Source organism: Euphorbia lathyris, chromosome 2 (genome assembly GCF_963576675.1).
Source record: "Euphorbia lathyris chromosome 2, ddEupLath1.1, whole genome shotgun sequence".
NCBI classification, from domain to species: Eukaryota; Viridiplantae; Streptophyta; class Magnoliopsida; order Malpighiales; family Euphorbiaceae; genus Euphorbia; species Euphorbia lathyris.
In genome coordinates this window covers 65,198,758-65,213,190 of record NC_088911.1, presented here as the reverse complement: position 1 = coordinate 65,213,190, position 14,433 = coordinate 65,198,758, and the positions used below count along the sequence as shown (strand labels likewise).

Genomic DNA, 14,433 nt, shown 5'->3' with positions numbered 1-14,433 from the left:
AAGTTAAGTGAACATGAGAAATAATTAAGCTGAAATTATTGTGAAGAGTAAATTAAGCAAAAGAAAAAGATGAAGTCGTGAGTGCAGGTGGGAATTAATTGCATAAAGAGATGAGAGAGAACAAAAAGAGAATATGGAATGGAGGGGTAAAATAGGGAGAATACTTCAAAAAAAAGAAGTCATAGTGACTACAGATACAAGTAGAAATAATTTGAATAAAGTAATAAACAAGTGATACACATGTTTGTAGTTTGGTCTTCGTTTTTTTTTGTTTGTTTGTATAAAATATGAAATGGCATTTATGAGAGAAAATGGCGGAAGCAGATGGTTGGCGTGGATTATTTATTATTATCATTATTAATATTAAGCCATTTCCTTCTCTTCAACCCCAACCCCAAGCTCTCTCTCTGCTAACAAACAATGGAAGTCGATCAACAGAATCTGGTACTAGTAGAGACGGATGAGGAGGAGAAGGAAGTGTCTCTGCAGAGCAGGCACAATTCCGCTGTTGCTATTTCTAGCAATGCTGTTCATTCTCAGACTACAAAGGGATTTCTGGAAGACGCTACTGGATTACTCAATAGTGTCTACTTTGATCAAAACAACGGTACTACTTTACTCAATTCGATCAACATTCTTACTCTCCATTTTTCTTTTTTTCTTCTTCTTATTCTTCCTCCTTGAACACAATTTTATTTTATTTTAATGGTGGATCCATCTACTTCGGCCAGCTTCTGTTACTTTCTTTGATTAAATATTTCGATTTTGTATCAATTGAGCTAGAGTATGCGCAGCATTAATTGCTTTCTTTCTTAATTCCCTAGTTTCAATGTTATCTGGCCCATACAGATTGGGTTGGCTTGACTATGTTGTCAATGGTTCATTCATTCTTTATGCTACCTGCAACTCCTTTCATCTCTCCATCTCCATGTCAAACAATGTTTCTGGATCACTCATATGCAAATTAGATAAATGTTCACATCTCCATCCACATTCATATGCCAATTGTAGGTCTTCATGCTTCTTTCTTTGCTGAAAAATATGGTGCAACAAAAAAAAAATAAGTTATAAAATTTTACCTTAATCAACAAAAGAAATATATGGCTTTTTACCCACTATTTTTCCTATTTTCATGTTGTAACTAAATATCGAAAAATACAACTATTTTTTTCCCTTTCAAGTGCTATTTTTCAAAACATAATTATTTTTTTTTTTTTTATGGAACCCACTAATTATTTAACATGAACATCCTGGTTTCAGTTTTAGAATAGAGGCAAGTTATCAAGAGTTGTGTCTGCAAAATGAGATAGCATCCCAATTAATTTTATTAGCTGTTATTTCAATATTGATAAATAATATTAGAGATTTGCAGAATGAAGGTTCATATTCCATGATTCTTAGATCATTTCAACTCAAAATTTGACCTTTTTTTTTGTGTTATTTACTTTCTATGGATACTGTGGGTTGGAGTTGGCGAATATTCTGTTACATCTTGTTCATTACTGAAGGATTATGGAAATGTCGGCACTGCGAGTGGACCTACTGCATGGGAAGTCAGTTGATTGATCTTAATCTGAATCTTAGAGGGTACTTCCACATGCCAATGCATGTCAAAACCTTTAATGAAAAGCAACGGTGTTTTAATTTTGAAACTGAAGGTCAGTTTCTGCAAAGATTTTTTCAGGGAATGCTAATAGATACTGTTAGTGCAAATTAGACTTACAGACCCGTAAAAAAAGAAAATAACTAACAAATGAAATTTTATAGGCTATATCATATCTTAGCACAATGGAGTCTTTTTTCTAGTGGTACTGCACAATGCTAATAATTGACTCACATGACATTACTTGAGAATGAACTTCAAGTATTTCTTTGTTATTTTGGCTTGTAATTTTTTTTTTTTTTATCTGTCCATTTTCTAGATACCAAATGGCTAGATATCTTTTTCTGACCACTTTACTAGTATAAAGTGCAACATTGCATTAGGTGCTTGCAGATGATTAACTCTGTGACCAATGAAATAATAACTGACATATCTATAGAAATTGCCCTTGCAGAAAATGTTACTTTGACATAATCTTCTGAGAAACTCTCTAATGTTCTTCCGGCGTTTCATGAATGAAATATACATTTTCTGTTTAGTTGCAGTTACAAAATCTGTTGGTGAAGGTTTTGAAATGAAGAATGGCAGTATTCCAGGTTTTACCTTTGGGACAAATTCCAGAGATGTAGATGTCAACAGCATAAAGGATTCGGAGAAGGACGAAAGTCTAATTGCTGAAATGAATGAGTGCAGAAATTTTTTGGGCAATGGGCTTTCTGATTCAATTTTATTAACAGCTTTAAAGCATGGTCTTGAGGAACAAACAATGAAATCCAACTCTTTTAACAATGGAACTACAGGAGTAGGAGATTTTAACTCCATAAAGGAAGTTGACCAGGGAGGGACTGAATTTGATGTTGAGAAGGTGCTAGAGAAGCAAAATACTCATGATTTGTATTGTCCTAATTGTAACTCTTGTATTACCAGAAGGGTTATCCTTCGCAGAAAACAAATTCGAATTGCACGTCGTAAAACAAAATACAATAAAGTAGAGGCAAATTTCCCCTCAGATTTGGATGCTGTTTCAACCAATGGATCCAATGTTCAAGTTCATGAAACTGTTGGCATTCACTCAAGTGATAGTCCAGCTCTTGCAGCTGACAATCACAATAGTGGCAGAGAATCCGAGGTGTATGTTCACTCAAGTGATACTCCAGCTCTTGCAGCAGATAATCACAATAGTGGTGGAGAACCCGAGGTATTCAGGTGCTTAGCATGCTTCAGCTTTTTCATTCCTACAGGTATAAACGTTAGCATTGCTATTTAATTAAACTACTCTATTTTAAAAATCTTGTTTTTCTCATTATTGGCTACTTGTTTGGATGGTGTTGAGATTTTCTATTTCAAACTGGTCCCAACTCTCTTAAACGGATTTGACTCTCTGATCGAAAAGATCATTTACAGAATTTCCTTTCTTAATGAGTAACGCTTGTTGTCTATTTTGTTGGTAAAAGTAGTTTGTAGCATTGGATTGAACTTGTGACTTGGTAAGGGCTTCAGCTTACAAATGTATAACATATAATGGTATTAGACAATTAATGAGCGGAGGACTTCATAGTACACTTTATTATTCCTTTCATAACATTTTTGTTTGTTTGGTTTGTGCTTAATGAATGAAGTTTAATGACAGTCTCTGTCTCAGTTTTTAATGTACTTGCAACAATGTCATTCATGCTTGAATTTTTTTGTTTGTTTGGTTCATGCTTAAAGAATTAAGTTTTAATACCAGTGTATTTCTCATTTATTCATGTTCTTGCAACAATGACATTCATGTATGAAATTTTATACGCTTATAATTGGATGTGGCCGTGCTCTTTTTGGGGAATTTGCTTCCTGATTGTATATTCTTCTGTTAATCTATATTCTCATGGATCATATCACTAACTGCAAGGTTTACTATTTTGCCAAATTTGACAGGAGATGGATTCAAACCGTTTCGGTTTTTTGGAGATAACAGCCTTACCAATAATGTGCAGGATCTTCAAAAGACACCTGCAGGCAACTCAAATTGGTTCTCATCTATATTCAGAACTGATAAAAACAAACTTGCTGTTGAACAAGGTGTGATTTGGTTTCTGATCCTATGAGGATTCGCTCATTATCATCTTTCTATTTGCACCTTCTGCTGTGCTGGATCTGACCATTCAATTTTCTTAATATATTTAATGTTGTCTATTTTAGTTTAGCCATTGATCTAGGCACTGACAAATGCCCAGTCATTATTGAATTTATTTGACATCCAACAAAAAAAGAAAGTAATTTAGAGAATAGTAATAAGTGAAAGGAAATAGTGTAACATCATGAAATCAAAATATTTAGAGAATTAAAGGATGCGTAGAAGGAAGAATATAGATGATTTAAAGTCAATCATAGTTCTGATGGAAGAGTAAGCTTCAAAGAAACTTGCAAAGGAGAACTGAGAAAAATAATATCAGATGAATTGAAGAGGAAGAACATAAACTTTCATTGACCTGTAAACAAGAATTACAATCTCTTATATAGCCGTTTGTATAAGGGTTATATCACTCTTATGTGTAAAGACTAAACTACCCCTCCTAACCTAATTATAAACATATATAAGCTTTCCTAAACTAATTACAATAGTATCCCTTGTTACCCCCTCAAGTTGGAGTGTATAAAGATTTTACTTTCAATTTGTGCATAAGAACAGAATAAAGGTTTAGGTGGTTTTGTGAAAATATCTGTTATTTGGAAAATAGTAGAGATACCAAGAGGTTTGATAGGCCCTGCTATAAATTTTTATGCACACAGTGGCAATCTAACTTATACAGATTAAAGACGAATGTGATGATTTTAATCGTAAATCAACGAAGAGGTTTCTTCTCTAACTAAACTAGGAGTTAATCCCAATACTAGGCTCAAAGGAGTTTGATAATTTGATTTATGAAAGTTATCCATCCTTACAAACAATGCGGTTTAAATACTTCCCCAAAATTAAAGACTATGCCCTTACTACGGTTACAAGCAAAAAGGAGTAAAAAGGTTAAGATGTGGTAGATGGTTGAATGTAGACCTGTCCATGGGTCGGACTGGGATGATCAGTCCAAGCCCAGCCCAACCCACTATTAATTTAGGCTGGTTCGGGCCGGACTGGGCTCGGGGTTAAAAATAAAATCCCAAGCCCAACCCATAGTGGAGGTGCCCCCCTATAGGGTCTCGTATCTCCCTCCGACGACTTTCCCGTAATTGGAAATTTCGCCCCACTAGTGCTTGCTACCTGCTTGCCTTTATCAACCGGCTTCACACTATTTCTTCCTCCACCGTCTACTCTAGACCTTTGATACTCCTCATGTATCCTCACACTCAACTGCGATTCGGCCTTGAGAGCTAGGTTTCGAGCGTCTTGCACTCGAATCTCCATCTGTGTGTCGATACGGTCCTAGATGTTGTATTTCAACCAATACGCCACCAACCTCACTTTCCGCTCATCCGGAATTCCGGCATACTCAAAGAACGGCTCAACTTCGGACAGCCAATCCAAGAACCCCTCTATGTCTAACTCACCCCCAAACGAAGTAAATCAATCTTAAGCTTAAAAGCATCATCCATCTCGAAGTTCCTGACATACACTCCCCTAGCATGGTTATTGTCAAGGTATGGGTTTTCCCTAACCACACCCACATCCCAGTTACCAATAATCCTCGCGTTTCCACCATCCCCAACATTTCTAGTGGCTCTATCATTCCCAATGTCATTGAAGACGTCACTATCGCTATCAGCATTATGAACAATAACATAGTTAGGTTGCCTTAGCTCGTGAGCCCTAGGACCCATTTGATTCAGTGGTTAATACACTGTGTTCCGCCCTGGTGGAGGCGAGTGTGGTGGTGTGGGTTGTCTTCGTGGTTGGGGCTCTGGAATGTCTTCCTCCCTTCGGTTAGAACCTCCGGCGGGCAGTCGCACTATAGTCAATACTTCGAGCTTGAAACTTTCCATGGAGGTTCTCATCTCCTTGAGTTGTTCTTCTGTTTGCCTCTGTCGCTCGATATGAGCCCGATTCTGCTCCATGATGAGCTCCCTCATTTCTTCAAACTTCCTGTCTATAGCTTCCATGGAGTCTTGAGGTTGCCTTGGTTGAACCATTGCCAAAAGAAGTTTCGGATCAGGAAACGATTGGCTATAGCCCTGCTATAAATTTTTCATGCACAAAATGGCAATCTAACTCAATATGTTTGGTGAGTTCATGGAAGGTGGAATTTTTGATAATGTGTAAGCAGAAGCATTATCATAGAATAAAGGTGTAGGTTGTGGATGGGGAATGTGTAGTGTTTGAAAAAAATAATGAAGCTATTGAATTTCACTAGTGATTGATGAGAGAGATCTTTATTCGGCTTCTGTTGAAGATTTAGAGACAGTTGGTTGTTTCTTGCTTTTCTAATTGATTAGTGAAGTGCCCAGGAAGATGCAGAATCCGGTAATAGAACGTCATCAGAATAAGCTTGTAATTGCATAGTGGAGTTTGATGAGTAGAATAAGCCTTTCCCAGGATCTTGCTTCAAATAATGCAAAAATGCCTATGCAGCCTTGTGATGAATGAGAAAGAAACTGACTCAGAGTGTGAACAACAAAAGTGATGTCTCGACATGTATTTGTAAGATAGATGAGTCTGCCAATGAGTCTCCTATAGAAAGAAGAATCTGTTAAAGGAACACCTTCTCTTTTTGTCAATCTCAGTGTGGGATCCATGGGCGTGGAAAGTGGACGAGCTCTGCAAGAAGATGAAGAGTATATTTCCTTTGGGAAGTGTTAAGACCATGTTTTGATCTAGGAATTTCAAGGCCTACGAAATATTTTAACTCTCTAGTCTTTAATTTTGAACTCTTTATCTAATAATGCCTTAATATGAACAATCTCCTCTGCATCTGATATCATCAACATAGATTTATAAAATGTTATTAATGGATTTTTTTCCATTTGTGATTTTGATAAACATAGAATGATCATAGGAGATTGTTTGTAAGCATTTTGAATAAGAAAAGATGATAACCTTGCAAACCATTGTGTGCTTGTTTGTTTAAGTCCATAAAGGGACTTTTCAAGTTTGCAGACAAGGTCAGGTAAAATCAAACCTGGTGGAGGTTCCATATAGACCTCCTCATCAAGAAAACCATGTAAAAATGCATTGTTGACATCACATTGGTATATTTTTCAATTTTGTATGGTGGCTATAGCTAGAACTAATCTCACAATTGTGAGTTTGACAACTGGAGAACTATCTATATAGTGCCTTCTACTTGTGTGTAACCCTTTGCTACTAACATGCTTTATACCTTTCGAGCGTACCATCACTATTTAAAGCATCTAATTCAGTTTGCATAGCCTGTTTTCAGCATTCATGTTGTGCAGCTTCCTTATAGCTTTTTGGTTCTGGTATAATATCAAGGTTACAAATATATCCCTTGTACACAGGAGAAATGTTTTCATAAGAGACAACATTGGATAGAATGTAAAACAGTAGATCTTGAAATAGGGGCAGAAGTCACTTGATTGCAGTGAAAATCTTGAAGATATGTAGGTGTTTGTTTGGACCTATTAGATCTTCATGTAGGAATTACAGGAATAATGGCAGTAGAACTGTCATGTATTGAAACAGAACTAGAAACAGGATGAATTGGATCCTGGGACAAATTTGTATCCAACAAAACATAATTTGGAGTAGAAATGTCCTGTGGAATATTGTCCAACAATTTTCATTTCCTCCTGTTGCAGAAGAATTAGGAGTTGGATTTCCTCTTGTTGTTGTTGTTGTAGTCATGATAGAGAAGAATCCAAGAATCGAATAGATTCCAGAAACAAATCAACGCAATTTGTGAAAGACAATTGTTCTAGATGAACAAGGAAAATGATTCAATACAGAAATCATTGAATCGAAAGAAGAACTAAAGAAAAGTAATTGAAATTGAAAGACTGAATGAAAGATTAAACACTGGAGTTTTTTTTGGCTCCTAGACTAATTACAAAAGTATCCCTTGTTAAATAAGGAAGAAAATAATGTGAGAAGTCTTCAGCTAAGCTAGGGTCTCCGGTACAAGCCAGGCAAAGACAAGAAAGTTATGACAAATTCAATTATTCCTTTTATTATGAAACAAATTATTAGTTTTCAAATATTCTCTCTAGTTTTTCATTTTGCAAAAGTCAAACAATTAGGCCTAGACCAAATATTTAGAAATTGATGCATTAATGGTTCCTGTAGGCATGTGGAATTACTGTCCCACTCTTTGCAACAATCCTGCAGTTCTACGGAACCATGATAACTTTTGACTTATATCGTTACCATGAGTCCATAAAGGCTCACTCAAAGAGTAAAACTCTTTCCTTGTCTTACATGCATATTTGTAAGCATGTATGTGCTCTCGTGGTGATGTCCCTGTTCCAAAAAACCTCTCCGTGCTTGCTTTTGTTAGAAATTTTTGAAAGATAGATATCTGTTTGAAAAGGAGCAAAATAACCAATTATGCTTCTCTTGTCCCATAAGGTGCTGCTTTTCACATTCTTGTCATGCTTTTCTCGTTTTCAATATCCTAGGTTCGTTAGGAAATTATGAAAGATAATATTTGAAAATGAGCAAAATCACAAATTATGCTTCTCTTGTCGCGTAAAATATTCTTTTCACATTCTTGTCAAGATTTTCTTGCTTTCAATAATCTCTTATCAGTATTTCTCGAAGATAAAGCAATTAATTTAATCTTATAACTAGACTATCGTGTGACAGGAAATGTGACAGAACCCTATCAACATGGTCTTTTCGCTTCGACTGCATCTCCATCATTGGGACTTGTAAGTCATATGGGGAGAGTATCTGAACAAGCTAGGGAGAAGATTGTGATTTCTTCAACAGAAGATAATAAATATTTTGAAAATATATCAACCAATATGAGGGAGAAATCGAACAGTGCAACTGTAAAACCCGATGCAGGTGTGATTTTTATTGCTCTGCACATTTATATTTACACGTGTACTTGTACATGCTTATGCTTTATTGGAAGTTGGCCATCCAATGCTAAGTTGCGGTTTTAAGACACTGTTATGCACATCAGTATGATATAAAGCTTATTGTGTTTCATAAAATCAACTGTTCTCGTTAGAAGAATATTGTTGTTCCAATGTTTAAGTGAGAGTGCTTAACATTATTCCAGTATTTGGTCTTTTATTTTCCATTTCCTGTTACGTATTGCACTTTCTGGCTTCTGAGAATTTGTAGTATTAATAGATTTTAGTTTTGATGTGTGGGGTAGTTCCGTATTTCTCTGTTTCTGCATGTGAGGGTGTATTTTCTGTTTCTGTATGTCCAACGAAAATGTTTTCTGGCTTAATTATGCTTCCAAAATCTAGATATCTATATCTGTTTCTCATAAAATCAATGTTGTTGTGTTCTTTTTTCATTATGTGCATACGTTCATGTAATATATTTTCAGAAAGGTGTTTTCTTCAGAAATTACATTGATCTGCGACATTTTTTAAGGTGCTATTACTCGCCTGTCAATTATACGAATAAAAATTTCTTTGGTTAATATTTACAATTTTTTCGCAGATAGCGCTACTTCGAACTATTTTATATCCACTGTTCAGGAGGAAAATAAGGAAGGTGATCAAGCTGCAGCCCTTCCTGGCATTCCAGTTACTGAAGCAACTGCTGAAGATGCCTCAAAAAGATCTCCACGAGGTGGAATGAATTCTCCAGTGTCTTCAACATGTGAGTTTTTAACACCTGAGCTGTCACCTGCAGAGATAGACGAGTATTCTAACATAGCAATGGAAGAAATACAACCTATCCAAAATGACCAGGCCTCAATAATACTAGAAACTTCATTCCAATTAGATTGTTTGGCAAATGATATTTCTAAGTGATTCAGTCGTGTTATACTCAATGAAACTAATGCTATGTTTTCTTCAGGCCAAAGGATTTCAATTCCTGAGGAAGAGACAACTGGTAATAAAGTAGCAACATTTATTGCTACGGAAAGCAAGCATAGAGGTACTTTAAAACACTTCAGATTCATTGGGAATGATATACCTAGAATGTTTTCTAGTTCCTGGCGATTTACTTCTGAAATTTGATTTTTCTTCATTGTAATTCAAATTGTAGTTGGTTCCTTAAATTACCAATCACTATGATTGAGTCTCACACTGTTTAAGTTCCTTTGCAACTTATCATTGAAAATGTTTTTTCTATTATAACCTCATTTGAATTTGATAGATCGTAATATTACTATATTCTTCAATTCAATCCAAATGGCAAAGATAAATAACATTCATGCCTCAATCCTCATTTCAATTAAACAATTTGTGCTTCTGAATGTAACTTGATCATGTTACTTACAGAAGTGCATGCTTGGAGAGAGCATCATGTTAGCCTCAGCACAAAAAAGCCCCATGCTAGTTCTCTTAAATATTTTATATATAACCACTTGTGATACCCCCAAGAAATTCCTTGGACATTTTCCCCTCCGAAGTCAGATATTTAAGTCTTTGTATAGATGCGCTAGACTTCTTACGTATCAGAATCCTTTTGACATGGCGATCCTTGCAGGGGATGATGTGATAGTTATTGTTGAAACGAGCTCACTTGATCCTGCAGTTTCTCAGACTCGAATATCACAAGGAAATGATGGCTCAATGGAAGTCAGTAGTACGCTGCAAACTGGGACCCCAATATATACAAGCGAAGGTGCTGGAGTTACTTTGGATATTTTGAAGAGCATTGTATATGGTGGTTTAATAGAATCTATCACAAGTCTGGGTGTTGTGTCATCCGCAGCTGGTGCTGGATCGACTACATGTAAGCATTAGTTTTCTTTTCCTACATGCTACTCTAGCAGTAGGAGGTTAATTCAGCGATTTCGTTTTCTTGTTTCACATTATAATCTTTTGCCATGTTGAAACTATTATATGCAGTACACCAAGTTATTCAGTCATAAGCTTTGTTTTCTAGTGGTTTGTGAATAACTTGATCATCTTGTTATGCAATAGGACATTGTAGCTTAACTTTCAATCTAGCAAAATTTAGCTGAAGAAAACATGTCATGAATTATTGATGTGCATGGGATTTGCATTCTTTATCACATTATACATGTTGAATGGTGATAACATAACTTGCAGAAACACCACCAAGATTAATTTAGAGGTTGAACAGTTTACGGTTTCATGCTATTGCACTGTATTATGGCATGCATATGAATATAAAAGTATATGCTGCTTCTAGATTACTGGAAAGGTATACTTTATTTATCGATCATCTTATAAATATACTTAAGGAACTCGTAACTTTGTTGATCATTCATTTATGCAGTGAACATTTTAGCACTGGGATTGGCGAATTTGATGGGTGGACTTTTCATCATTGGCCACAATGTAAGTGATATTTCTTCTAATTTGCCGCTTGTATTAGAAAATCCTCTTAAAACCTTTTTGTTAACTGAACTTTTGAAAAGAATTCCAATATTACCAAAAGGAAAGATGATGCATCTCATTTGAAAATATTTCTAGTTTGTCAAGATCATAATCTTATTTCTGTTATCTATTTGAAAAGACTTTAGTTGTTATCTTATACTTAAATCATGATAGAATGTAACTGAGTGAAATGCATTTTGTTCCATATCTTTTCACCTACATATAAACTGGCATTGATTTGACACAGCTTATCGAGCTAAAAAATGACACCTCTAGCGTGTCTTCTAATGAAATGATTGAGCGTGAGGGCCACTATGAAGCAACACTAGGACGAAGGGAGAAATTTTCGCTTCATGCAACAGTAGCGATCATATCTTTCCTCATCTTTGGCATGTTAGCTCCTGTGATCTACAGCTTCTCATTTCGTAAGAGTGACGATAAAGATCTCAAACTAGCAGTGGTGGGAGGTGTCTCGGTCGTATGCATTCTTTTGCTTGCTATGGGGAAGGTTTATGTCCGGAGGCCGCCCAAGGCTTATATGAGCACAGTATTGTACTATGTCATGGTTGGAATCATGATCTCTGGTGTTTCTTATGTAGTTGGTGATCTAATCAGTAAGGTGATGGGAAAACTTGGTTGGTTTGATGAGTCAGGTTTAGCAATCCCCATCATAGTCCCTGGTGGTAGAAAACCTTCTGAACTGGAATGGGCATCGAATTGAAGTCTTGATATTTAGTCTGATCTAGGTAAACTTGAATTGAATCTTTCTTTTCAATAAGCATTATTGCAATTATATCTACTCATAACTTTAGTTAAATCTTTATATTACCTAAAATGTGCGTAACTTTGGACAAGTCAAATTCCATAGAATTCTTCTATTTTTCGTCACCCTAAAAGCATGCTATTTTCTGGTTTACGCATTTTTATTTTTTTTACATGCAGGTTAATTTCAAATAAAACCCATGTGGTTTCATTAATTTTTAGATAAAGGACTATAAATGAGGATTGAGGTTTCACACTTTTAAAAAAATTAATGTTATTAAAACCATCTTTAACGACCTGAATATGAAAATTTTCAAGAATTAAAGTTGTTCAATGTCATATTTGCTAAGGAACTACATTTTCGATTTTCGAAAATCATTTTTTTTGGAACTTTCTCTCTCTAAACGTTAACTTTCTCTCTCTTTACCAAACATCATCTAAATAATCTCAAAATAAAAAAGTTGAAGAATTAAAGTTGCTTAGAATATTAGTAGTTTTTAAAATATGTCATTTTTGAAGTCGTCAATGGTGATTTTATTAATCGAAAAAGTTCTTATTTTGTTAAAATTTAAAACCTCAGCCCCTACTTTGAAAAAAAATAAATCACAGTCCTTTATTTGAAAATTAGTGAAACCACGTAGGTTTTATTTGAAATTTACCCTTAAAACTACATAGAGAGATAAGTTTTATATGTTTAAATAGAATTTCATTTGTCTGAAATTATTAGGTACTCGTATTTTTCTTAAAAACACATTTTGAAAGTTACATGGGAATAGAGGTGTCAAAATGAGTCATGACCCATTTAATCCACAATTAAACAAATTAGGGTTGATCATTTATAAGTTGGATCATAAACAGATTGATCTACCCAACCCATATAATAAATGGCTTGAATTGATTCATTAACTCGTTTAATAATTTGTGAAAAGACAATAAAATCATGAAAAAAATGGAAAATTGAGAAAAATGAAAAAACGGGAAAAAAAAATGCAAAAAAAAAAAAATGAAAAACAGAAAAATAAATCATATAATTAAAAACATGAAAAATATCATTATCTTTATAGAGCACCTTCAAATGTTTGTTTACTCCCATTACACATGTACTATTGAAAAATCGGATTAATTGCATCCATAATTTTTCAAGTATCACAAATGGGAGAAATTTTAGAATGTGCCTGACATACCACTTCATCAATATGATGTGGCATGCCCAACCAGTAAACAAAAGTCATCTGTTAAAAATAAACCTAAAACTAATATTATCTTTTCCCGTACCTTGTTTTTAGTGGTTTCCTATTATGCCCCTACCCTTTCCAACTCTCCTTCCTTCTCCTCCATAGCGCCGCCCTTCGTCTATACAATGCCTTATAATTTGCTACTAAATTAATACAAATATTTATTTTGTCTTTGGAATCAAATTCATGCACTGTATTTGAGTTGTTATTTACTAAATCTATGAATCAATTCATGATTGCCAGAGGTTTTAATTTTTCAGAATGGATTAAGATCCAATGGGTGTTAATATAGCAAAATGCATGTAAAAAATGGGGGTTTTTTTCAACGGAGCAACCATGGAGTTGCAATTGATGTTTTGGATGAACACTTGAAATTGGCAGATCTTATCTAATTTCTCTGAGAAATTCATCACCCATACATCAATTGAATGAGTCATAAGACAAGAAAGGCACAGAGACGAATCACGAATGATTCCAGCTCTATTTCGAATTTCCAATCGAATAATTTACATTTAAGTTTAAGGTTTCTTCGACAATGGGAGCGAAGACGAAAGGAGTTGCTGGCGGTGGCCGGTGAAGGAGAACGAACCTAGAAGTTAGATGTGCGCGATGGAGTTCTGAGAGAGAATAAACTTTATTCAAGGAAAAACAAAAGGAAGGCAAACGTGGTTTAGGAATTATTAAAATTGTAAAATGAATACTTTCTCATTTATCTATTGTTAACAGATGTCTTCATACCATTGCTTATGGCATACCACATAACTTTTCAACGTGGCATACCGGACGTACTATAAATTTTCTCCACATAACTTTTACACGTAGATTAATAATTAAAAAAAAAAAGCATATCGTCAAACTCAACCCAACATGTTAATGTAAAAAATAACTCGGATGTGTTTCCTTTTTTAACCTATGTCAGGTTGGTTTAATAGGAATGATAATGGGTAGGGTACTTGGGGGTAGTGTCAATTTTAAATCCTTACCCGTTTATTTTTTAATCATTCATATCTGTTTTATTACTCTAACGGATATACTTTTTGCATCCTATACCCTCTCATTTAATTCACGGGTACCCGCGAATACCTTTACCCGTTAAGAATCAATAAATAAAACAAAAAATATTACAAATTTAATAAATCACCAATCTAAAAATTGAACAAATTAAACCTTAATCAATAAGAATAAATTAGCTTAATCATATCACTCAATAGTTGAAAAACAAAAGGATTGAGTTCAACAGTGATTTTCACCTGGTCAGTGACTGACCAAGTGAATTTGGTCAGTCACCGTTAGATTTAGGAGGTGTAAATCTAATCCATACAATTGTTTTAATCTCCATCATATGATTTTAACAAGCCTAGATCTAACCGTGACTGACCAAATTCACTTGGTCAGTCACTGACCAGGTGAAAACTACTGTGA

At 34.9% G+C, this 14,433-nt stretch overlaps 1 protein-coding gene across 7 annotated transcripts; it reads left to right on the top strand.

Annotated features, from left to right (window-relative positions):
• Positions 1-245: 245 nt before the first annotated feature.
• Positions 246-11,902, top strand: LOC136218492 (membrane protein of ER body-like protein). 7 transcript variants are annotated; one of them, XM_066005385.1, is made up of 10 exons: positions 246-607; positions 1,509-1,658; positions 2,143-2,844; positions 3,521-3,664; positions 8,322-8,540; positions 9,156-9,317; positions 9,519-9,599; positions 10,203-10,403; positions 10,914-10,975; positions 11,262-11,902. In XM_066005385.1, the coding sequence occupies exons 1-10, from the start codon at positions 421-423 to the stop codon at positions 11,733-11,735; spliced, it is 2,382 nt and encodes a 793-aa protein (XP_065861457.1). In that variant the 5' UTR covers positions 246-420; the 3' UTR covers positions 11,736-11,902. The 7 variants fall into 7 exon arrangements, with proteins under 7 accessions (XP_065861457.1, XP_065861455.1, XP_065861454.1 ...); XM_066005383.1 differs by having other exon boundaries at positions 249-607; positions 2,149-2,844; positions 10,155-10,403; XM_066005382.1 differs by having other exon boundaries at positions 249-607; positions 10,155-10,403.
• Positions 11,903-14,433: the final 2,531 nt, after the last annotated feature.

Excerpts from the sequence above, each read along its gene's own strand:
- LOC136218492 (XM_066005382.1), top strand. The coding sequence starts at position 421 with ATGGAAGTCGATCAACAGAATCTGGTACTAGTAGAGACGGATGAGGAG. Across the intron at positions 2,845-3,520 it reads CAGCTTTTTCATTCCTACAG|GAGATGGATTCAAACCGTTT; the intron begins GTATAAACGTTA and ends CAAATTTGACAG. Across the intron at positions 10,976-11,261 it reads TTTTCATCATTGGCCACAAT|CTTATCGAGCTAAAAAATGA; the intron begins GTAAGTGATATT and ends GATTTGACACAG.